The 25,756-nt window shown below is 45.8% G+C and overlaps 1 protein-coding gene and 3 pseudogenes across 1 annotated transcript; 3 read left to right on the forward strand and 1 right to left on the reverse strand.

The window, feature by feature from the left end:
* The first annotated feature begins 346 nt into the window (after window positions 1-346).
* LOC136513119 (peptide chain release factor PrfB3, chloroplastic-like) lies at window positions 347-5,044 on the forward strand (annotated as a pseudogene).
* Window positions 5,045-8,833: 3,789 nt separating this feature from the next.
* On the reverse strand, window positions 8,834-10,035 carry LOC136510806 (lichenase-2-like; annotated as a pseudogene).
* A 2,062-nt stretch (window positions 10,036-12,097) lies between these two features.
* Window positions 12,098-13,762, forward strand: LOC136510807 (glutathione S-transferase T3-like). Its single transcript, XM_066505139.1, has 4 exons — window positions 12,098-12,366; window positions 12,512-12,752; window positions 12,834-13,582; window positions 13,633-13,762. The coding sequence occupies exons 1-4, from the start codon at window positions 12,098-12,100 to the stop codon at window positions 13,760-13,762; spliced, it is 1,389 nt and encodes a 462-aa protein (XP_066361236.1).
* A 117-nt stretch (window positions 13,763-13,879) lies between these two features.
* Window positions 13,880-15,422, forward strand: LOC136510808 (uncharacterized; annotated as a pseudogene).
* The last annotated feature ends 10,334 nt before the right edge of the window (window positions 15,423-25,756 follow it).

Here is a 25,756-nt window from a genome sequence, read left to right on the forward strand (position 1 = left end):
GATGTTTTTTTTCAAAAATCCAGAAAGCTAGCCAAATAGTTTCATAAAGTAAATCTAATTCAGCTGTTCTACAAAATACTGAATCTAAATATTTGCAGGGGAATCCCGGTCTCTACTAAACGCACACAAACGGATGATGCTCATATGCACTGCAGTAGTTATTTGTGTGCGCGGCGATTGGGCGGCGGATGAGGCGCGTGTGAGCCACACCGCGCCAGGCTGCCCCTCCCTCCGCCGCACAACCTCAGCGACCTCTCCACTCTTAAGCCACCCCTGCCCCTCACCCCCATCATCTCCTCGCGTCCGCCTCCCGCTGGCCCGCCACCTTGCCCTTGCTGTCCTCGCCGTTGGAATGGCAGCGGACACCTCGCCGGCAGCGTGCGCACGAGCGTCTGCATCCGGCCTCCACACGGGCCGCCTCGCCGTCCGCGCCGCCGCCCTCCCGGCGGATGGGCGCGGCGGTGATGGCGCTGCCTCCTATAAGAAACTCGGTACGTCCGCCACTCGCAGCTTTATGCGCATCCCTGGGAGGTTGCGGAAGAAGTCGTTGAAATTAGTGATGCCTAGTGTACAATGCGGGGTCAATTGGACGAACTGAGAAAGGAGAAGGTAGCAAAATAGCTAATTTCATAGGCGGACCGACCTATACGGCGAGGTAGGCGGCCGCTCTGGCCGGAACCCCTTACCTCCGGTGGCATCGCCATGGAGCCCCGACTGGCGAAGTGGCGTTTCCGAGCGGCCGCGCGGAGGTGGAAGATGACTTGCGTGCAGGGGAGACTTCGCGATAGGGAGTTGGGGCGTCTATGGGCCGGAGGCCCACCAATTATGTAGGCCCTTTTGGCAAGCAGAGCACACCACCGTAGCCGGCAGCCAGCAGTCGTGCAGCGCACCTCAGTACCCACACTCGGCGGCGGCGCTCCAAGGCGTGTACGCTCCGGCGCTCGGCGGCCACGGCTCGCCCTCGCCGGTCGCCGTGCCAGCGTACCAGCTCTGACGTCGGCCTCCTGGTGCTTCCCCTCCCGGATCCCTCTGCTGCCCTCCCTCTCCTACGTGGTGGCTGCCTGCGTGGTGCGCGCCGCCAGCGGGCAGCGGCAGCCGGCCAGCAGCGGCTCCCCTCCGACTGCGCCCCACTCCCAGGCCCGCCGCGGTGCAGCGGCTGTGCGCAGTTTAATAATGCTCAAATTTGTGTATGATAACGCAAGGGCAACAAGGAAGAAAGTTTGCTACTGATTGAGCTTGCTGTAACTGTAAGTCGAGCGTATTTAATTTGTTTGGCTTGTTTAGCAGATATCGTGCAGACATGAAGCAGTGTACCTGCAAATCGCAGCTACCTTTTCCCTTATACTTGATGATTTTGATTGAAAGCCCACAATTGCTAGTCCAGCAATCTTTCAAATTCTTGTTCCGAATGTTTTGCTGAATGCCAATTTAGTCGTGAACATGCTATTCTTGATACACATTTGAAGTTATTGTTAGTCCTAATTGCAAATCCAAAACCATTGCTGTGTATCAAACTCCACCTCAGTTTGTCAATATTGGTTTTACGAATACAAGTTTAACTCCTATTGTTGAATTACTGACTAAATTAGAATTGTTATATGATATAGCAATATAAATATGGTATACATTCATGGCTAAACCGAAATATCGGTGACATTTGGTAGATATAAGTGGCAGCCCGCCCTACCTGAATTTTTCGGCTGGGTCCACCACTGGCTAATTTGGTTGGTCAAGAGATTGTCTGACACGGTTCTTGCTTGACCAAAAGTAGCTCTTGGCCACTTAACTCACAGACAATCCAAAAGTTTGATTTCGTGGCACAAAGTTTATTTGTTCATCTTCATCTGATTCCATAATAAATAGCAGTCTGAATATAGAACGCAAAATTGTCTTTTTGCATCAAAGTACAGTGGTTGGGAAACACTGCACTGAGCCAAGCTTAACAAAGTACTGTTCCTTGTATTTAAACCCAAAAGCACAAATTCCTAAATAAACTGTTTGCTTGTTGTTTGAAGGTCTGTACTACTTGAAAAAGAGGATTGAAGATGCAGTTGTGCGGGTTGAAACAACCGCTTCCAGTGCTTTGGAGTTGGAGGAAGCACAGAGAATTAAACAGGAAGAAGTATTGCGGAAGCGTAACTTGTGGGATAATCCAGCTAAGTCACATGAGACGCTCTCTGCTCTGGCAGATGCTATCAGGGTGGTCGACCATCTAAAAGATCTTCGCTTCAAGGTGCTTAGTAATATGAGTTCAACAAACAGTTTTTGTTCTCAGGATTTCCAGAAACAAATATGCTTTTTATAGTGTGATGCTTCATGCATGTGAACAGGCTTCAGAAGATAAGCTAAACCATGTGTACTCTGTCACTTCCCTTCACTAAAATATGCAAATATACAGTTTTGACTTTCTTTTTGTCTTTATTTTGTCCACAGAAACTACAATTTGAATTGGCACTTGTGTTTTCTGGCTGGTGACCATTAGATATACTGTGCAGGCTGAAGAGGCGAAGTTGATTAGTCAACTATCAGAGATGGATGCCATAATGGTGAGCTATTTAAGCAAGCTTACAAATCTTCAGTAGATGCTAGTGAGTATCTAGATCGCTACCAGATGTACAAGCTTCTTAAGGGTCCATATGACAAGGAGGGAGCGTGCATTATTGTTACTGCAGTATCTAACGGTGTTACTTCTGAGGGTAAGTTAACTGTAGTTGCATTCTATATGTGTATGGCTAAAGGTAATGATAATAGAATAATAGTATAAGAAATACTGATGTAGCTTTAGTTACAATTTCACCTTTCTATTTGAATAGATAACCTTACTGCCCTTTTTGCCTTTATGAATTTGTCATTAACTAGTATTCTGCTCAAGTCCATGTAAAAAATAAAGGTACTGAATGGTCAGTTAATTCATGAAATTTCTTTCAAATATGCTAATAGCCTATAGTGGAATCCTAAGCCAGGATAGTAACGGTTGAGATGGTTTGGACATGTCCAACGGAGACCTCCAGAGGCACCGGTGCGTAGTGGAATCCTAAGCCAGGATAATAACGTGAAGAGAGGCAGAGGAAGACCGAAGTTGACTTGGGTAGAGGCAATAACAGGAGACTTGAAAGGATGGAATATACCCAAAGACTTAGCCTTAGATAGGAGTGCTTGGAAAACAGCTATTCATGTGCCTGAACCTTGATCGCTTCTGCTGGGTTTCAACTCTAGCCTACCCCAACTTGTTTGGGACTTAAAGCTTTGTTGTTGTTGTTGTTGTGATGCTAATAGCCTATAGTGATTCATACTCTCATACTGCTAGATGGGAGTTGGTATTTTACTCTGAATGTGGTCATATCAACTTTTTGAAGTTTTGATATATACGGTTGAAATGGCTAACTATGATATTTTTTTACTCACAAAAATGTTGATATTTGTTCGCTGCAGCTGTGGGCAGAGAAGGTCTTTGGCATGTATACAAGTTGGGCACGGAAGCAAGGTTACAAGGTTGGATTGATTGAGAAGATATTTTCAACGAGTGGCCATATCCAATCTGCAGCAATGGAGATTGAATCAGAGTACATGTTTGGCACCCTTTCTGGAGAAAAAGGAATGCATCAAATGATATACTCCTCCCTTGAAAATTCTGACATTGATCAGGTGATTATGCTTTCTGTCGTAATTTGTTAATTTTTATCAGAATTCATCAGGAATTGTTTAGTGCCAAATTTAGATTAATATACATGACAAACTATACATGTAATGTCATACAGCAGTAAGCTGCTGCTGCTCTACAAGATATATTAGCCAATAAAACTCGACCTGCGGGGGGTATGACGGCCCCCGGGTTTTTCCCTTTAAGAAGAAGATCTTCTCACACAGATCGAGAAAACCCCCGAACCCCCGCCCCTAGCCTGACGCAATGGTACCGTAACCCTGTGAGAACCGGGCCGGGGCCAAACTGCGCTTTGGCACCTGGGGACGGGCGAGGGGATTTTTTTAACCTCAGCCTGAAATTCGCTCCGAAGGGGAGTCGAACTCAGGACCTGAGGAGTGCCGCCGAGCCACCTAACCGCTTGGACTAGGCACCCTTTGGCGATATAAATAGATTGCTCAAGTCAAAGAAAGTAATGCTTGAGCCTCACATGTTCAGAGTTTAAGCTCAAAAGTGTTGACTAATATGCATAGACCAACCGCAAATAGAACTACTTTGGATAGAGTAGATTGTGAGGTAATGCTTTCTGATTTAGTATTTCAATGCTAAACCTCATACGTTACTTTTGATTCTATCAATGATCTTTTTCCATATGCTGCTATGTGTATCAGGTTGGCTAACCCGATATGTACCAAAGCTTGCAGGCCTTATCAGCTAGAGTCGACATAATTCCCCTGTTCTTGGATAGACCAGTTGATCTTCACTTGGATGACGGTGATATAGAGAGCTCTCCCTCACCTTCTGTACATAAGAAGCGAGACAGAAGAAACGGAGCTGCTGTTAGGGTTCAACACTTACCAAGTGGAGTCACTGCTGAAAGTTCAGGTACTGAACAAACATTGCTTACGCAAATGTGAACTGGTATGCTACTGTGATTGTGACTGGAATTTAACGAGGCATCCTATCAACAGGTGAGAGAAGCTACTTTGCAAACAAGCTAAAAGCCACAAGTAGGTTGAAAGCAAAGCTCCTTCTAGTAGCTAGAGAATTGAGAGTATCGGACATAAAACTGATCAACAGACAAGCTATAGAGGATAAGTGCAACTCTGAAACACGAAGATACACATTTGGACCTCAGAAATTGGTCCATGATCTCAATACAGGTATCCAGTTATCAGATTTGAACTCAGTCCTGGAAGGCGACATCGAACCATTCATCAGAGGCCGTGTTACTTCCAGACAATTGTGATGCACACAGCTCTCACCAACTGATTGATCTGTTTGCTCATTGTGATTCTGTACATTTATTTCCTTTCTTCTAAAGACCACCACATCATAAGATAACCTCTGTAAATATATCACATTTCAAGCCAAAAAGGTATACAAAACATTAATTTCTTGCACTATCTTCATTCCAGTGGGACTCAAGATCGTTCCTGATGCAAATTAATCAGCCTCTTCCATTGTCAAGCTTGAACCTCTTTTGTTCTTTCACTATCTCCATTGTCAGAGAAACCAAAGAAGAGTTAGTTCATGCAGATACACCATTGGAAAGCCGTAACATTTCATGTTTTTTATGTAACTAGTGGCCATGGTGCTGCATGTGGAGGTCAAAATTACATCTGTTAGGGAAATAACAACTTTTACAGTGATAGAAATAATTTGATGCAGCAACCATGTCAGTACAAGAGACATAAGGTCAAGAAATAGATACTCAGAATGTACGCTATAGTAGCTGAACTACTGCTACTTAACTGTGATCATTCTTATTAGTTTACATTGTCACTAAGCACTTTGAATTACATGTCATCAAACAGGAGACCATGGAGTAGAATTGAAATGGCTGATGGTGGAAATGAACGCATTATTTTATCATGTCTATGTAGCACCACCAAGAAATGAACGCATTATTTTATCATGTCTATGTAGCACCACCAATGACAAACATACAATGAAAGTGACAATTGATTCCTATTTGCAACCTTGATGGTTAGTGTGCTAAACAAACTGACAATTGATTCCTATTTGCATGGTAATTAATCTTTGTTATAATTGTTATAAAAATGAAAGTGCAGAAGGGGACTATATGTGTTATAATAGTAATAGAGATATCCAAACATGCCAAACTGTTATGAACAAAAATAACTCAAACCTTGTTGGAACTGAAGCATACTCACCATGAAAAATTGAGACATGCTAAGATGATGCAGATGTGCTGTTATGTTTTCCTCTACTGAAAAAAATAACCAGGCATTCAGTTTTGGGTTTTAAGACAGTTGTTCAAGTAGTAGTCTCAGACATGTGAGACGCACATGTTAACGCAGAATGCTTAGTCCAATTTCAGCAGATTGGAAATACAAAATGCTGTCCAATTACAGCAAATGGAAATTTTCATACAAAATTTAGGTTGAAATATTTTTTTCACATGAAATACAAGATGGTAGTCCAAGTAGCAGTTTCAGAGTCATGCGATAGAGATGAAAAATAAAGAAACTGCAGCGATTTCAATCCTGTACCTCTGGTAGAGGTGAGGCCTTGACACGATCTACAGAAACTGCAGTCCTGCACCTTCAATCAGGCAGCTGTTGCCGCTTCTAGCTACTGGTGCTCCCAACATCGGCGCGAAAGGGACCCACGCGCCGGGCTGCCTGATCTACAGCCTGGGGACAGCACTATCCTTGAGCAGCAGCGTGAGCGTGAGTCGGACTCCTTCCAAGTGTCCGGACCATTGATCAGTCCCTACATGCAACAAGGTACAACAAAAGAAGAATATTCAGACCAATGCCCACTGAAGCAAAACCACAGGCACTTGGACCACGAGGGCAGAGAGACTCGTTCGTGTATCAGTGACCTTCCAACAACTGTAGAGCACAATGTTGATCCACAAACACATATCAAAGACCAATCTGAGGTGTTCTTCCACTCCATAGGTTAAATTTTGGAACAATGTGTTTGTTGAATGTTGGTTTCAAAATTTTATGAAAGTGGCCACAGAGCATCTCCAAGAGTTCCAACAATTTCTTCTCAAAACTATAGAGTTTTCCAACTCGCCAAAAATTATTGAAAGAAATAAATAAGACTATCTCAAACAGTTTCTAATAATTCAACTTCTAAAATATAGAAGACAATTTTACATCAGGAATCCTATACTATTTGTAAATTATTCTAACCACTTCTATATATTCTTTTTCTCTTATACATTTGAATCAATAACTCTTTCCTACTCTTTATTCTTTCTCACGTCCTTACACCTTTAGATTGGCCGGTGGATATGCGCGTCTGACACGCACGGATATATCCATGCGATCCGTATATTTTTCCAAACACGAAAAGATTGGGAGGTGGGATTGGGAACAGTTAAAAATGGATTTTTTTTTCTATTTTTACTAAAAATCCTTGAGTGGGAAGCTTTATTGGGAACTCTTGGAGATGCTCATACAACAAACTCTTTGAATGAAAGTTTTTTTCTCAAATTTGGTGTAGTTGGATCCAAACCTTCGTCCAAGGAGGAAATGTGGGGGTCAAGGTAAATGACCATTTAGGTCCTTATATTCAAACAAAGAAAGGTCTTAGGCAAGATGATCCACCTTCTCCCATACTATTTAATATAGTTGCAAATATGTTGGCCATTATTATTGCCTAAGTGAAAGAGGATGGACAAATAAAAGGGGTAATACTTAATTTGGTACAGGATGGGTTATCTATCTTGCAATACGCGGATGACATAGTGTTATTTTTAGATCATGATATTGAACAAGCAAAGAACATGAAGATGCTTCTATACTCTTTTAGACAATATAATTATCAGGTCTAAAAATTAACATCCATAAGAGTGAAATCTTTTGCTTCGGAGATGCAAAAAATAGTATATATATATATTTACTCAAATATTTTTGGTTGCAAGCTAGGCTCTTATCCTTTCGTTACCCTTGGCGTTCCAATAATTTATTGCAAGTTAAATAACAAAGATTGGGAAAGAAGGTGGAGGAATGTATAGAAAAAAAGCTTAGCAGTTGGAAGAAGAGGGCGGCCGTGGCGGGCTACCGGGGACGGAGGAAAAAGATTGTGGCGGCGGCTAGGGTACTAGATCTCCTCACCAGCGGGCATTACAAGGGGGTTCGGGGGGGGGGTGGGGGGGGGGGGGGGGGAGGCAGGCCTGGACCAGACAGTGGGGACGACGACGAGAGGCTTAGAGGCCCCTGGCGGCCGATCTATGAAGGGCGGGATCGCCATGGCCAGAGGAAGGTCACCATCGCGAGAGGAGGGCAGGGAAAGAAGGCGGGCACTACGGAGCTCCACCGAACTCCCACCCGCACCATGGCGGGGGGCTGAGGACGACGAGGAGGGTGGGACATAATGGCGAGGGAGGGGTCGGGGGAGGGATAAAGGGGCGGGGGAGGAGTTCGGGCGCGAGCTGAGGTAGATGACGCTTGACACGTCGCGGGTTAACAGCCTCCATTGAACTACGATTCATTAAAAAACATATTATGCCAATAAAATCAGAACCGTTATCACCTTGGTAGTGCATGTTACTAGATATCCTGTATATAATGTTGGAAACAATTCAGAACAATTCAAGAGGGGTTCATTGTTGCTTGCTACAGTCTGAAGGTGAGACCTGGTTCCACACCGTACCCTGCGATGATTGATGACGACGACGGTCTGTCAACAATTCAAGAGGATGCATGATGAACAAAAGAAAGAAAAATCTACCTAATGCAAATTACGTCCGGCACGATAGTATATATATATGCATGCAAGGAGCACGATAGTATATATGCATTGCTAGCCATTCAAGCTAAAAATAGAGAAGAGGGAGAGATGGATTGACTAGAGAGTTCTTGAAATTAGGTTTTTGAATTTTGATATTTAGGTTCAAAGTTTCAGGATGTTATGCACAGCTAGCTGTCAAGCCGTGATCCTCTTGCCGTTGACTGTTAATTCTTGAATGGTAGGCTTTTCTGATTTCCAAATTCAATTTCAATGAAAACACTAAAAAATCGAAGAAAATTATTAATCACACTTCACACGTCGTTGACCATGCGTGGTCTCTCGACGTATAAGAATCTTCATGCATGGCATACTCATCTGAGAGTAGCATTCGGACACCTCCCAGTGGTCGCGAAGCAATCCCTTTGTAGGAGTACAATACATAATCACCTGCTGGGAGCCTGGGACGCATACGGTTAATACTTATTGACGTACGGATATACGATACGGTGGCCGGTCGGTAGAGTACGTGGACGTGGACGAGCTAGCTTCAGTTGAAGCTGAGGGGTAGACGCGTTGCATGTTGGGGTAGAAGAGCCCCCAGTTCTGCTCCACGCCGCTGTCCTTTGAGGTTCTCGTTGAACATGGAGAAGAGGATCGTCTCGATGGCGCCCGGGTGGCGCGGGTGTTCCCCGGCCGACGTGGTTGATGAGATTCTGGTTGTAGATGGCCGAATTCTCGGGCGACGCCGCGACCGCCCGCCGGCGGACGGCCACCCGCTCTCCGACACCACAAAGGGTCACGCCGGAGCCACCGTGGTTGCCCATCGCCACGTAGAAGGAGTGCGACGGTGGGCGTCGAAAGAGGTTCTTGGTACTCGTAGTTGCGCGTCCTTGAGGACGGTGCCCGGGCGCGGTGAAGAGCGCGTAGCTGAGGTCCATGGCCTGACAGGGTTTGGTGGCGTAGGTGAAGTAGGGGTATACGCTCGCACTGAGAGGCGCAGCCGGTGCGCGCCAGGAAGTCCGAGGGACGGGGCCCATGAACCCCCTGCGCCTCGTCGGTGAACTCGGCCGCGGAGGGGGGCGGCTTGTACCCGCCGAGGATGGCCTGCGACCACGGAGTGGTGACCTGATGCCGTCCAGCCCGGCGGCGGCCAGCGCGGCGCGGGACGTTCTCCATGGCCGGGACCAGGTTCTGCGCCGCGCCACCGGCCACCTCGTTGCCCACGCAGACGCAGCGGAAGGAGACTTCGGGTACGCCTGGATGTTTTGCGGACCCACGACGCGGCCGCGGCGGGCTGGCGGGAGGAGGGACAGCACGTCGTTGGGCGCACCGACCACGACGCGGATGCCCGTGCCGCCCAAGGCCTGGAGCGCGCCTGGTCTGGGCGTAGATCCGCATCAGCGGATGATGCCTTGTCCTTGTACATGCCAATGACGCTGCTCGCCGGCGGCAGGTTGTCGGCCGCTCATACCGTAGGACACCCCGATGGACTCCACCACGCTGCACACATACGTACGTACGCACTCCTTCAGTCAAATTATTAATAACCACAGTAAAAATTGTGAAGAAATTAATGGAAAAGGAAACCTGTGCATGAAACAACAGAGGCAGCGAGTATCGCTGTCCGCTGTGTGTAACTGAAATTTAACTTCCCCGGCTATCTCGCAATCTATCTTTCCCATCTCGCTTCTTATCTCTACATCGAGAAGACATTTAACTTCCCTATCTCTCTCTCAATCTATCTATCTATCTATCTATCTATCTATCTATCTATCTATCTATCTATCTATCTGCAATCTTCGCAACAGTCGACGTTACAAGCAACTGATTATATTTTACTGTCAGCTGCTGCACGAGCAGAGAGTGAGAGAGGGGCCACATGCGAGAGGCCCAAACAGAGGAAACGTCCCCGACCGTCGGCTAGTCCATCTATGATCGATATGGATGGCCAAAGCCGTTAGCTAGAGCACGAATAAGGCTAACGGCCAATAGCTAGCTTTTTTCTCATCATAGCTGAAAAACCAATATACCTAGCTAGCTCGCGTGTCTAAGATCCTCTTTAGCATGGTTTTTTTATAGCTTCTTCTTTGATACTATATTACTAACATTACTCTAACATTATACTAAACATTACTCTAACACTATTTAGCATGGTTTTTTATAGCTTCTTCTTTAGCATGACATACTCTAACACCACTAAATAGTACAACCAAAAAGACACTAACATTACTCTAATACTATTGTGGCTCCTTCACCGACTTAATCAAAAGCTTTACTAAACAAGCACATACGAGAACGGCTTTGGAAGCCAAAACCAAGGTAAAATTAGTGAAACCCAAGCCGTTGTGTTTGGCAAGATGTTGAAGCCATAAAAAAATATGATTTCTTCTAGCTTTATTGTTTTTAAGAAGCCAAAACCCTGCCAAAAGGCGCTAACATTACTTTAACATGACATTACTCTAACAGTAATAATCTTATTTTTGTATTAAAGTTACTGTCAAGCTTTTACATTCCCCAAAAATCCGTTTTCGACTTTCTAGCTGCAAGCACAAACATATCCTGAAACACAGTTAATACAGTAAGGAAAGGGGGAAAATATATATACTTGGAGCGATGTTGGCGAAGACCCCGAGAAGCAATGCCGCCGTAGCCAACATGGAGGCTGCACTCTGCCTTGCCATTCTCTCTGTTCTCGAACCCTCCCCGTGCGTGTTCAAGAGGCTACTGTTCCTTGTGGCTATGCTTACACGTCTCTCCAAAAACTCTGCTTGTAATTGCTTCGATGAAACAAACCACTGCCAACAGCCATCTTATATAGAACTATAGATATCAGGGTCCAATATATCACTTGGCCCAACGTCACCAGCACCGACAAGCTTTTCTTTTCGAATATCCAGCACCACCGACATTAGTTTACATCTCTTTCATTTTTTTTCTGAAAATCTTTTTCGTTTTCTTTGTGGGCCTGAAGCCTTTTTAAAAAAAAAGGAAACTACTCTTCATCGGTGCTTCCGGAATCGAATTGAAGCGTAGCTATTAGTTCCCGTTTGGTCGCACGCTTCTGATGGGCTTAAACTTTGTTGCTTTTTAATTCCCTGCTTGCTTTTTTAATTCCCCGCATGTTTTGTGGTTGACGCCTAGCTGTGTATCATCTCCGGATGGTAGAGGCTAAAAATTTGTTTCATTATCTTAAAAAAATCTATCTACCGTGAGGAGCCAATATAGAACCTCTACATTAGGTTAAAACTATTCGAGTGTCGTGCCCATCATTATGATTGTTTAGAGACTCATAAGGGCAGTCACAATGATATATTTACGGTAGTTTCTATCTTCATTAATTACTTGGACAAATCAGCATTTTGCTGATGTGGCATGAAAATTAATGAAGAGAGAGAGAAAAATGAAGAAACCATTTCTTCAGTAGGGAACGACTTCGACGCTAGCAACGATGCACCTAGAAACTACGAAAACCCCGTTGGGAAGAAACGACTAGCGTCGAGCGCCCTGCACCCGGATCCCATGCGCCGCCGCCCCCTCGCGCCGATGGCGCGTGCGCTCGCCCTCCCCTCGCTCCGGCCTTCGATTTCCCGCGCGCGCTCGCCCTTCCCTCCCTTCCCCGCGCTTCTCCCGCCACTGCGTCGCCCTTTCCCCCGCGCGCTCGCCTGGATCTCCCCCGCGCGCTCCCCTGGCCTCAAATAGCCTGGCCTCCAAGACCTAGAATCATCCAGCCCCCAATCTACAAGCATGAATCTTCTCCGGCTGCCATCGTCAAGCTCCAGGCAAGGCAGGGCAGGGGAAGGCAGGACAGGGCAGGGCAGGGGTGCTCCTGCCGCCCTCGCTACCCGATCTGATTCGGTAGTCGGTGCTCCCGTCGCCCCTGATGATGGATCCAGTTCGGCCGCCGGTAATCCCTCTCGCGTGACTGCAGCAGCATCTCCACCACTTCCAAGCCTTCAAGCAGCCGGATTTCCAACGTGGTGGACAAATTCCTCTCCGATGGGCTCCAATGAAGGGTATGTGTTCTTATCAGTTTTAGTGTTCCAATTTTGATCGAGGCAATTGTGCTGGTTCATACTGTTACTACAAGTATTTATGGTAGAAAATGCTTTTTCTATATGATCCGATGAATGCTCATTGAACATCTTTTTTATTTTTTAGGATGTACCCACCAGGTGGGTTTACCAATTTTCTCCAGTCAAATGGTAGTCCAGAGAATTTCCATTTAGTTGGAAATACAACAAGTAGAACTACAATTTCTCCAACTGCTCCAAGTTTGAAAAGAACCCTAGAAAGCAATGCACAAGACAAAGAAACAATCAATATTGATGCGAATGAAACCAACGAAGACGAGAGGACTGAGAGGCGATTGAACTGGACGAAACCTGAAGACGTTAGATTGGTAAGCATCCTTTCTTAGTTTGTGAACAACTTGAACAATCTGCTTGGTTATAAACTTTGAGGTGTTGTTTTGTGAATGTAGGCTTCTGCTTGGCTGCGTAACTCAAAGGACCCAGTTGATGTAACCGATAGGAAGGCAGATCAATATTGGGCGGATGTTACTGAAGAATACAATAAAAACATAGAGGTTTGCCGTAGGAGAAACCGGAATCAACTGAAGATCCGCTGGGACCGTGTTAAGAAACCAGTAATGGATTTCCATGGTTGCTGGAATAGAACCACCAAAGTCTACAGAAGTGGTGTGAGCGATGATCAATTGATGGAAATTGCTGAGAAGATGTATGCTGGTGAACATAATGATAAAGATTTTACACTGAAGCACTTTTGGAAGGTTGTGCGGAATGAAAGGAAGTGGTCTGCATATGTGAAAAAGGAACAGGAAAAAGAGAAGAACAAGAGTGCAGCTGATTCGCCGTCTGAAGTGGTGAATTTGGAAGATAATCCTAAGATTCGTCCTATTGGACATAAGAAGGCTAAGGCCGAGCTCTATGGGAAAAAGAAGACACCTGAAGCTTTTTCTGCTATTAGTGACAAGCTACACAAGTTCATTGAAGTAAGCACATTGGCTAGAAAGGACCATGAAAAGATGGCAGAGACGCAGCAAATTATGGCAAAAAGTAAGGTAGAAGCTGCTAGGTTGACTGATAAGGCAGCAAAGAAGCAACTCAAGTGTAAAATGCTAGACACTTACAGAGAGCTTCTGTTAGCACCAACAACTAATATGAATGCTCATGCTTTGGCTGAGAGGGAGAAAGCACTAGAGAGTATGAGGTTGGCCTTATTTGCTACAGATAATTAAGGTATTTGCTAAATGCTTGTAGTGACAATTACTTGAGCATTATTAGTGTGAAAACTGACCATTATTTGTGTGAAACTGAAACCCATCATGCCATGCTGAACGTCCTGCACGTCCAGTACTACCCTCTTGGTGTGAAAGCTGAAAATTATTAGTGTGAACACTGCCCACTGCCTCTTGGTGTGAACACTGCCTGCTTCCCTGCATATATATGTGCATCTAGCGGGTATACATACTCCTCTTTCTGTAGTTCTTCTCTCTTCGTACTCCTAATGTCTAACCAACCACCGAGTGATGCTGAACCTCAAGAAGAGTTGTACACATTTGAAGAATTTGAAGCCGAGCAAGAAGTATTAGAAGACCTGCAAGATGAGATGGTTGTAGAATTGAAGAATGATATTGAAGCACTAGAAGAAGGGAGGAGACGCAGTAGTGGTCCAAGGAGGTATGTGGCAAGGCCTCGAGAAGAAGCCAATCAACGGCTTATGGATGACTATTTCATGGAGAATCCTATCTACAATTCTACTATCTTTTGTAGAAGGTTTAGGATGAGAAGGTTCTTGTTTCTGCGCATTGTCCATGCCCTAGGTGAGTGGTCTCCCTTTTTCACCTTAAGAGTAGATGCTGCTAATCGCCCTGGGCTATCTCCAATTCAAAAGTTCACTGCTGCAATAAGGCAGTTAGCAAATGGAAGCCTAGCAGACCAGCTTGATGAGTATATTAAGATTGGTGAAAGCACTGCAGTAGAGTGTTTGAAGTTATTTGTGGAGGGAGTGATGGCAAAATTTGGGACGGAGTATTTGAGGCGACCAACAGTACAAGATGTTGAGCGCTTAATGGAGATTGGTGAGCGTCGTGGGTTCCCTGGCATGCTAGGGAGTGTTGACTGTATGCATTGGCACTGGGAAAAATGTCCTTATGCACGGAAGGGTATGTATACCCGCGGTGATCACGGTGTTCCTACAATCATTCTAGAGGCAGTTGCTTCGCACGATCGTTGGATATGGCACGCCTTCTTTGGTGTTGCCGGATTGAACAACGATATCAACGTGCTTAACCAATCACATTTGTTTGTCGAGCAGCTGAGAGGAGAAGCTCCTCAGGTGCAGTACTCTATCAATGATAGATAACATAATATTGGTTATTACTTAGTAGACGGCATATATCTAGAGTGGCCTGTTTTCGTGAAGTCTGTACGTAAACCACAATATGATAAACATAAACTTTTTGCTGAGAAGAAGGGGCAATGAAGGATGTTGAATGCGCCTTTGGCATTTTGTAGTCTCGCTTTTGTATTTTGCGTCGACCAGCTCGTCTATATGACCAAGGAGATCTGGAGAATATCATGCTTACTTGTATAATTCTCCACAACATGATAATTGAAGATGAGAAGGATATAGAGCAGGGTCCAATTGATTTGAATGAGGAAGCCATCACATATACTGTTCAAGAAGCTACAATCTCTCATGGAGAAAACCCTGAGATGGAAGATGTACTTAACAGAAATACTACCTTACATGATCGCCAAGCGTATAGACAACTTCAATCTGATTTGATTGATCATATTTGGCAAAACTTTGGGAATACATATAGGCAAAATAATTAGGTACATATCTTCAATCTGATTTGGTTTAGTGTGCAAATATAGCTAAGTCATCCTAGTATGTTTGTTTACAAAGAACAGATTAGTTTTTTTGAAAAACACATGTGCCAGTTCAACCTTTCCAATTGCACTAAGTAATGTTTTTCATCTAATCACTATTTCTTTCTTTGTAGATGATGGTTTCTGAAGATTTGGAGTCCATTGCGACCTGATGGATTTTGGAGTGCATGTGCAACCTACCTGACATGGACGTGGCACCTTATTATTTTATTTTGCATATGATAAACTTCAGTACTTCCGTACGAACTATGTATGTTACATGTTACCTTTATCTCCGGATTGCTATTATTAATTAATGTATGGTTTTCGAGACTGAAATATGGGTTGCTGTATGGTGATATTTGGTTCTAGAAAGTGATGGAATGCAGAAATATGATTTATGTTTGCCGACTGTGTTGATTTGCTGGCAGCTATCGACCAATTTTGTTTCTTTGTCATTGTGTGTCGACGGAACACATGTGGGCTGTAAAAATAGTTGTCACAATTGATCTATCTATTTTTGGTGCTGCATTTAATTTACTCTTTGTATGAATAATGTTATAGAAACCATGGGTTGAAAAGCACTACTTTTTTGGTGCGGTATCCTATGTTATAGAAACTACTAGTTTCTTTTATTGGGACTGCCCTAACAGTGTACCTATATCCTTTACAGGGCAGGGGCAGATCTATGTACACCGTATGGGGTGCGAGCGCACCCATGAAAAACGAAAAATCAGTGATTATGATTAAATTTTCACCATATTTGTACCCTTCGATAAAAGTCTATGCACCCACAAGGTAAAGCGCACCCCCTTGTAAATTACAGCCAACTTTCCCTGATTTATTTCCAGTTTTCACAACACATCTTAATTTTCTTAGTTTCACTTGGAACATCAGTTGCTAAAAATCGAATATCAGTGAGATTATTAAGAGGTTCAACAAATTAAATTTGTCTGAGTCAGCATTGCAAATAGATGAAAATGAAAAACATTCTAGTTTACATGGAGTTAGTTCTTACTATACTAATTTTATCTGAACTCGAAGAAAAAAAAAACTCGGGAGCTAGTTCTATCCTTTGGTAGATCATTCAGACACGGTGAATGGTAGTTAAAAGCTGATGAGCTTTGCACTGCATGCTTCCAGATATTGAACGATATATAATAGAAATATTCCCTTTTGCTAAAATGTGGCCATCTCAGTTAGAAAGGGACACCTGATCGCACTCGATTGAAATGCCATAACTCACTGCTAGCTCAAAACACAGTTGGAGATAAAGGGACAAAGGATCGCATTTGATTGGAATGCCATAGCTCACGGCTAACTTGAAGCACAAGATCGAGCTGAGATGCGACGTAGACTCCGCTGATGGAACCAAGATTTTGTACTATATATATTCCCCGTTCCAATGAGTTCTGCTCTGGTGGTCCGCCCAATCCAGATCCAAAACAAAAATTGATTATAATTAGTCACCCTGGTACTTTAAGATTAGTGTATTTTTTTTTAAAAAAAGAGGATCATCGGAGCAAAACTCAAGAAAAATATACCACTCTCATTTCTTTGGGTATACCATTCTCGTTTTTTGAGGGGTCAATAAAACTCAAGTTTATAATCAGGTAGATAAAAATACTAGTATGATTTACAATATGATTCACTACCGGAATGCCTAGGTTTGCCATGTGTCCACGGCACATGGCGAAGCCTAAAAAACACTCGGCAAAGCCATTGCAGAGTGTTACACTCGGCAAACGGTACTCGACGTACACAGAGTCGGCAAACGTTTCTTTACCGGGTATTTTTTATCGGGCACTCGGCAAAGACTTTGCCAAGTGCTAAAACCAACACTCGGCAAAGACTTATCAAAAAATATAAAAAAACCCCACCGCCACCCGCCTGCGGCTCCTCCCGCCACCGCCGCCACCACCACGCCGCCGCCACCACGCCCGCCGCCACCACCACACCGCCGCCACCAGCTGTGCAAAAAAAAAAGAGGGAGAGGGAGGGAGATGGGGGCGCTGGGACAGGGCCATGGCTGGCCGGCGGCGGCACTCGACCTTGCAGCCAACACTTGGAAGTCCGAGCCGAGCTCGAGCGGGGGTGGCTCTCTACAAACGGCAGCGACGCGGAGGGGTTAGGGACGCAGGGCGGGGCCGGGTCGCGCGCTGGCAGCGCGAGCAAGGCGACGGGTGGCGTTGCTCTGCAACCTGCAGATGGCAGCGGCATGGGCGCACCTGGTGGAGGCGCTGACAGAGCTAGAGCGGGTGCAGGAACACACTGTCGAGCTGCAGCGGTGCCTCGAGCATGCCTACGGCAAGCGCTGCTGCCTCGTCTAGGAAGCCCGCGGCCGGATCCTCGAGATCCACGTGCGCCTCCACAAGAAACAGGATCCTCGAGAGGGAGGGGAGGGGGCGGCGCCGGGAGAGGGATGGGAGGGGGCGGCGCCGGCCGGAGACGAAGGGAGGGCAGGGGGGCGGCGGCGCTCGGGAGGGGGTGGGAGGGGAGGGGGGTGGCGCGGGGAGAGGGATGAGAGGGGGCGGCACCGGGAGAGGGAGGGGAGGGGGCAGCTCCGGTGGGAGAGGGAGGGGGCACCGACGGGAGAAGGAGGGAGGGCAGGGGCGGCGGCACTGGGAGAGGGAGGCAGGGGAGGGTGCGGCGACGCCGGGAGTGGCAGGGGAGGCAGGGGAGGGGGCAGCGGCCGGGCGAGTTTATAAGGTTGCGAGTTTGCCGAGTGTCGGACCAGGACACTCGACAAAGCCACATCTTTGCCGAGTGCCAAATCGGGGGCACTCGGCAAACCCATTTTTTATTTTCCTTATTTTTCTTCTTTTCCATAACGTATTTTTTTTCTTCTAAATTTCTAAACACATTTTGTTTTTTTTTTCATTTTCAAACCCTAAACTACCGTGCGTGTGTGGGGCCGGTAAGGGGGTTTGCCGAGTGTCCCAGGTCTGACACTCAGCAAACGCCAGCTTTGCCGAGTGCCAGATAATTACACTCGGCTAACATATTTCTTTACCGAGTGCCAGACAATTACACTCGTTAAACATATATTTTTGCCGAGTGTCTAGTTTTGCTGAGTGTTTTTTTTTCTAGTTTGCCTAGTGTCGAACTTTGCCTAGTGCAATTATTTTACCGAGTGTTTTTTTGCGACACTCGACAAAGAGCTTGTTTGCCGAGTGCCCAATGGATTGCACTCGGTAAACCCTCTTGCACTCAGCTTACCTGCTGATTCCGGTAGTGATTATTAGATGAGTCATGAAATATGTTTTTTTTATATAAATGTAGATAATATTTTTATGTACCTAATCAAATTTAAAAAGGTTTAATTTAGTCTAAATCTAAATTCTAAAATAACATTATTTTAATAGAGAGTATGTTATATAGACTTGGTTATCTTGCGCCAATTGGTTGGATACCATGTCACCTTAATAAGTAGTACATCTCTGTCTCGCTAAATTATTTGGACACAGTGACATACAACATCTCGACTTGTCACAAGATTGCTATCTGCCCTGTTCGCTTTGGTGAAAAGCCATAGCTAAAAGTACTGTTCACTGATTTATTATGAGAGAAAAATACTGCTCATTCACTGAAATAGTATGGTTTATAAGACAAGCGAATATGGCCTAGTTGGTAGCATTAACGTGCTGGCCTAGTTGGTAGCATTAACGTGCTGGAATTCTCTTGCACAATCTTCAAGTCTTAAGGGGGGTGTTTGGATCCTTCAGAAAGTTTAGTTCGGGTTAAATCGGATGTTTGGATGTCAATTATGAGACTAAATATGAGCTAATTATAAAACTAATTACATAAGCCATGACTAATTCGCGAGATGAATCTATTAAGTCTAATTAATCTATAATTAGCATATGTTTACTGTACATTACCTGGGCAAATCATGGACTAATTAGGCTTAATAAATTCGTCTCATGAATTAGTCTGGATTTATATAATTAGTTTTGCAATTAGTTTGTATTTAATACTCCTAATTAGTCCTGATGATCCAAACTGTAGCTTGGCGCAGCGTGATAAAAACGGTATCATGGAAGCGGTAAAACAACACCTGATGACGCTCTCTGCAGGTAAAGGTAATTAAACAAGATATGCAAGTACACGCACGCGGTCTTGTTATTACAGCACCACTTTTTGAGGCACAATTTGCAGGACAATCAACTGGTCGACAAGTGTCGTATCCACAACAGGAAAATGACTTAGCCGGCAGGTAAGATTGGCGATGGAACCACGCAACACACTGACATGCTGTTCCAACGCGATGAAACGGAGAAGTCGGTAACCGAAACAAATCACCATAGGTGTGGACTATGCCGCGTGGTGCCATCAATAGCCATCCTCTGTTTAGGAGGTGATCTGGCTCCGCACCATCAGACTTTAAATGTTAAATTTTTTCCTCATCTATTATATACAGCATCTCCTATAACTAGTTGACCATCAGAGTTAGACCCTATATATTTTAGTTTTTACTAGTAGCTTAATTGTACTAATAAGGTGTAACAAATTTGAAGCTGAAATAACATGACCCTGATTATTACTAGATTGAAACAATCAACAAATTAACCACGTAATTAAGTATGTCGGATGTGATCTCGGCTAACCGAGTCCAACTTGGCACACAAGTAAGGGTCCATCAATGCCAAACCGTTAAGTTATTTGCTACGATCAGGCAACCAAGGGTTATTTGAAGTCGGACCCGGCCCAATGCGTGTATATAAGAAAGCCAAAAGGTGATTTTTACTACCCAGATCATGACAATATTATAAGTTCAAAACATCTTATCACTGTCGGATTTTAAACCGGCACAACCAAATCGGCAGTGATGAGGGTTAGCTATCACTGTCGGTTCCTACAAACCGACAATGTTCTGCAACTTCACTGTCGGTCCTTTACACAACCCGGCAGAGTTTAGTTCCACCAACACTACTGGTTCATAAGACCACCCGGCGGTGTAACCTCGAACATCACCGTCGGTTTGTGTCTTTTACTGGCAGTGTTGGTTATTTGAAGTCAGACCCGTCCCAATGCGTGTATATAAGAAAGCAAAAAGGTGATTTTCACTACCCAGATCATGACAATATTATAGGTTCAAAACATCTTATCACTGTTGGATTTTAAATCGGCACAACCAAATCGACAGTGATGAGGGTTAGCTATCACTGTCGGTTCCTACAAACCGATAGTGTTCTGCAACTTCACTGTCGGTCCTTTACACAACCCGGCAGAGTTCAGTTCCACCAACACTACTAGTTCATGAGACCACCCGGCGGTGTAACCTCGAACATCACTGTCGGTTTGTGTCTTTAGCTGGCAGTGTTGTCGTAACCAGCACTGCTGGTTTGGGACAAGACCCGACAGTGATGTCTAAGCCAATGCCGTCGGTTTGTGGCTCAAGCCGGCAGTGCCATCTTGGCCATCACTGTCGATTTGTCGCTAACCGACAGTGATGGCCCGTTCGCATTTTATTGTTTTATAATTTATTTTAATTTATATTTTTTCATAGAATCGGGTTTCGCTTTATATACGCTACGTAGATGACTGGTCTATCAATATTAAACATTACAAATGTCACGATTACAGTTCAAATGTTCTTATAAGATCTCGATTCCACAAAATAAAAAAGAAATTATTCGATAAGATGAAACATGCTTCTTGGACTTCTTACAATAATCTAGCGAGCTGCTTTGGGCCATATTGGTCCTTGAACTTCACGGATTGTGCAATGGAAAATACTCTATCTTTTTTCAATACCTCGGCTAAGATAAATTTTGCCAGCTCCGGTTGCAGTGCGACGATCTCCATGTCTAACAGTCTTTCATGGTTATATTTCTTGCGCTGTTGTTCAAAAAAGATGATATCCAAAGAGGAATCAGTAAATCATTTTGTTGAATTATTAATAGACATAAATAAAATGTGGATTGTACACACTAACTTATCTGCCTTTTCTGATTTCTCACCGATGTAGCGAAGCATTACCCGCATTACATAAAACCCGCATTCATTGTTTCCCGCCTGCTGTTTTAGGTACTTTCCCTCCATTTCGACAACCTTGAATGGGACCTACATCCCACCGATATGTCTTCTTCGGACACTGTGTAACATTAAAAGGAGAAACATTAGAAAGCGGTATGTGTGATTAGAAAATAATATGTTATTAGGATTGCTTATTAATTCAGCACTGTCACTAGTGCATCCAGATGATGAAATGATTTTTTCTTCGAGTTCCACACCTCGATTAGATTTTTAGCAAGATTGACACAAATGAAGATGAAATGGTTGCTGCAATCACATAATCCTAATTATGGAATAATCTTAACGAAAAAAGAAGTATAAAATTAAAAGCCGAGAACACATACTCACAGTTGTAGGCTAGAAGTATGTGAGTTTTGTTATTCATCTTGAATTCATCGAAAACAACAATCAATCTCTCTTTCAGGTCTTCCACGTCACATTCATGGAGGCCTAAACATGTCTTCTCATTGACTCGCCCGGGGTCCAAGAAGCCTATGTTATGCCATTTGCTTTTTAGTATGCAAAATTTTGCTATACACCTACATAAAATTATGGGAAGTGCTCAAAAGTTAACAATTTGTGTCTCGAGAGAGTAGTTAATTGTAATATCATGCGTGTAGGGTACTTACATAGTCCACAGCGTCAACATTTATGAATCGAGAGAGCGTTTCTAGTATAGCTGGAACAAGCACTCCTACTCGACATCGAACTTCTCTTCTTTATGATAATGAAAAACAAGTGGCGAACGGATAATAACCTTAAAACCAAAGTTCTCCGTCTCTGTTGCTTGAGCCATGTAATATTCATGCAAATGGCGCATATATGTTGTCAAATTTTTATACTCATCATCGAGAACCAAAAGATTGCCCCTTTCATACTTCATTGCCGGTGTTCCCGTCCCTTGTACATCATAATAGATGTTCGCGGCCTCTTCCATGGTTAATTCGGGGTTGTCTTCGATGTACTTCTATATCTTCCTTAAATCTTCATTGTGTATTTCTTTGGCTCTTATTGTAGCCTACTTATTCTATGTTTGCCTTTCGAATTCGGACTTCAACAAACACTGAGGTAGTGAGGCACAGAGATTGAAGAAACTAACACAATCTTCTTTTGAGATGTGTGCTATAAATTATCTTTCCCAATCCACTTCCTGTACCTAATCGGGATAAAGTCCCTTACAAGTAACCCGAGAATAGTCTTGTATTTGGTCAAAGCTATAGGCGGTGAGAGTGGATCCCCGAATTCATCGAACTCAGTGATGTGCTAGTGTGCATTCCTACCAATAGAAAGCTTTGACACGCCTCTCTTGGATCTAGCCTTCCTGCTACTCGAACCCTCTAGCTCATCGGCCGACGGAGGCTCCTGCTGGAGACACTAAGTAAGCTATGACCCTCTCAATTGATTAGCGTGTGTAGCTACATAGTCACATGGTACCAAAGTTACCTAGCCATCTTGGTCATTTTGACCTAGCTCGAGCAGGCCAGATGGGGTCCATGGCTGCTCGTTCTCACCATCCTGATTGACACCATTACCGTTTGTCGGATCATGCGGCTCTCCCATCCCAGCTATATTAGCCGCTTCTTGTTGCCGATCTGTTCTTCACCGATGGGGTAACAGGCGACGATGAGTCATGGCTGTGACACGATCGTGGTTAGTGTTGGCTGCGGACAACTACTAATAACATATGCAAAAATAAAGAGAATAGAAACTTAGCATCAAACACAAACACTAAAATGATGCAGCAATTTCAAAAATGAGATGGAACCTAGTTGGGGAAGCTACAAAGAAAACTAACTCATTGCAAGTGGTCACCCAAGTCACAAAAAAGGTATAAATCCAATTCCTATCTAGTCTTCTGATGACACCAACTAGGATACAACATCAACAAAACCATCATGAGATAACACACGCTGCTGCAAATTAATACATGTACTGCAATTTTACACCTTCTATATTATACCAAGCGACTTTGATTTAACTACCATACCCAAATTTCGGTGCATGTTATCTAGGCAACAAATTTTAACAAACTATTACTTCCAATTCACACCATAGTATGAAAACACGCACAATTCATTCCACCACAATCTACTCTCATATGCAATTGAAGCTCGTATGCAAGAAGGAAGGGGGGGGGGCAGTGTAACAACCCGGGTTTTTGGAGAAGTCAAAAATACGAACTTTTTAAAAATTTTCCCACAATATGTGAAGCATGTAGATGCTAGGACAAACAAAGAACAATTTATAAATAAATTGTTGCATACATATAGTGATGCTTGTAGGAGCTTGCCAGAGTTCCTTATTTGGTTTAGGGTTTTGTGTTGGAGAGCACAAGTCCGTAGCGAATCCTTTTGACTCCTTCTGGAATCTCTCATGAACCCTTGACCTAATATAATCAACCAACTATCTTTATCAACTCAATGCCTGTGAGTTGCCAACCCTTGACATGGACCCCACTACCCCTAGTTGACCTCTAGTGGACCCCACTAGGAGGTGTACAAGTTGGCGACACCTGTATACAATACACGAGCCATGGTTTATTTAGAAAATAGGAAATAGAAATAGAAGAGGAAGGAGATGGTAGGGGGAAAAAGAAATGGCCAAAACAGCCCAAGGCGCCAGCAGGCCTAGCCAGCCTCTCCCACTCGAAGCCGTGGCCTAGCCTGCCCCGCCAACCCACTCGCCCTTGGCCCAGCTCGCCACTCCTCCCTTCTGGCCCGCTCACGCGCACGTGGCCTGCTTGGCCCAATCGGCGCAGCAGCCCGGCCTACCCCTCTCTCCTCCCTTCGACCCGCCCCGCCAGCGCCTTGGCCCAACTAGGCCGCTGCCACTGCACGGCCCAGCCTGGCCAGCAGCCGAAGCCCCCAGCCTCCTAAACCCTAGGGCAGCGCCCAACTCCTAGACCCCACCGCCGCCGCTCGCAACGCCCGCTCCCGCGCGCGTGTCCCGACAGCTCCCCGGCTTCCGCGCCGCTTGATGCGCGCCACGTGTCCCTGCCTGTGCATGGACGCCGAGGATCATCGGCACCCCTGGAAGCCCTAACCCTCACGCTATAAAAGCCACAGCAGCCGGCTCCTCTCCCGGACTCCCTGTAGCCACCGCTGCCACCTCTCTCTCTCCCTCTTATTTGCTCATCCATGGCAGAGGGCCATGCCACCAGCGACCTCGCCTAGCCGAGCCATGCCACCATCGCTGCCGTCTGTGCCCTTGCCCTCCATGCTGGCCGCTGTGTCCACGCCACCTCGCCACGCTAGAGCCGCTGCTCGCCACCGCGGCACTCGGCCTTGTCATCACCGGGAGCCCACCTCTGCCCACACTGAGCAGCTGCCGCTAGCCGTGACCCCGGGGCACGGCGCTGTGTCCGCGTCGCGATGTCGAGCTGGCCACGCCACCAGCAACCGCGTGCTCTACCCCTGTGCCACGCCACCAGCACGATGACCACGAGCTGCTCCGCCACGACGATGATGACCTCACGCTGTGCCACGACGTCGTCCACGTCCTCACCGCAGGCAGCCACGAGCTCATGCTCCACCTCACGCCGGCCAGCTCTGCCGACCACAGTCACTGCTTCCTCGCCACAACGTCTCGCCTCAGCATCCATGCCTCGTCGCCCTCTGCGCCTTGTCCTCGGCCACAGCCTCGCCCAGCCCGACGGTGAGCACTGGACTCCCAAGCTCCCACCCTTGTTCATGCTTTTGATGCCTGCCTATCCTAGCCTTCGACGCTGGCTTGACCCCGGAGCCTTCCTAGAGTCCGCGACACCTCGCCATGCCAGCAGCCATGACCCCCTCGCCCTGAGCCTGCAGGACTGCCGCGGCCATGCCAATCTGCTCCATCGTCCTCTGCTCTAGGCCAGTCTACGCCCACGAGCCCTCTGCACATGCGTACACGCACTACACATGCACGACCCAAGAAGATGCCTTGTCGAGCCCTGGTGGCTCGGGAACACCGGCGCCACCGCCCTGTGCCCGCCGCGCTCGCCATGGCCAAACCCCACCATGGCGCTACTCCGTTCCGGCCCTACCACGAAGACCTAGGTGTTAGGAACGACCTCTACATCCTCGCCCCAATGTGGGACACACCCCGCTCTAGCCCCTGGCCGAAGAGGAGCCCAAGTACCCCGACTACCCTCCACCTCGCCGGTGTAGACGTGCTCTAGGGCTCCGCCGTGCTGTGCACGTCCCGCTTGTCTCCGGCCGCCTCGCTCGACATGGTCACGCCGATGAACTCCAGCCTGGCCAACCGCACTTAGCCACCTAGCTGGTTGAGTCCTTAGCCTACCCAAACCCCCTTCGTCGCCGTCGACCAGACTGCACCGGAGCTCTGCCGCATCTCTCGCGCCGCAGTGGACTCCTTCGTGAGTCTTGGTCACCGGAGCCGCTACCTATAGGCCCGCCTTTAAACCCCACAGCATGCTCCATGTAGCCCTACGATGCACACCACCTAGCCACAGGACCCCACCAGAACTAACCCTGCACGCCCTACCACC

Source organism: Miscanthus floridulus, chromosome 16, assembly GCF_019320115.1.
Source record: "Miscanthus floridulus cultivar M001 chromosome 16, ASM1932011v1, whole genome shotgun sequence".
NCBI lineage: Eukaryota > Viridiplantae > Streptophyta > Magnoliopsida > Poales > Poaceae > Miscanthus > Miscanthus floridulus.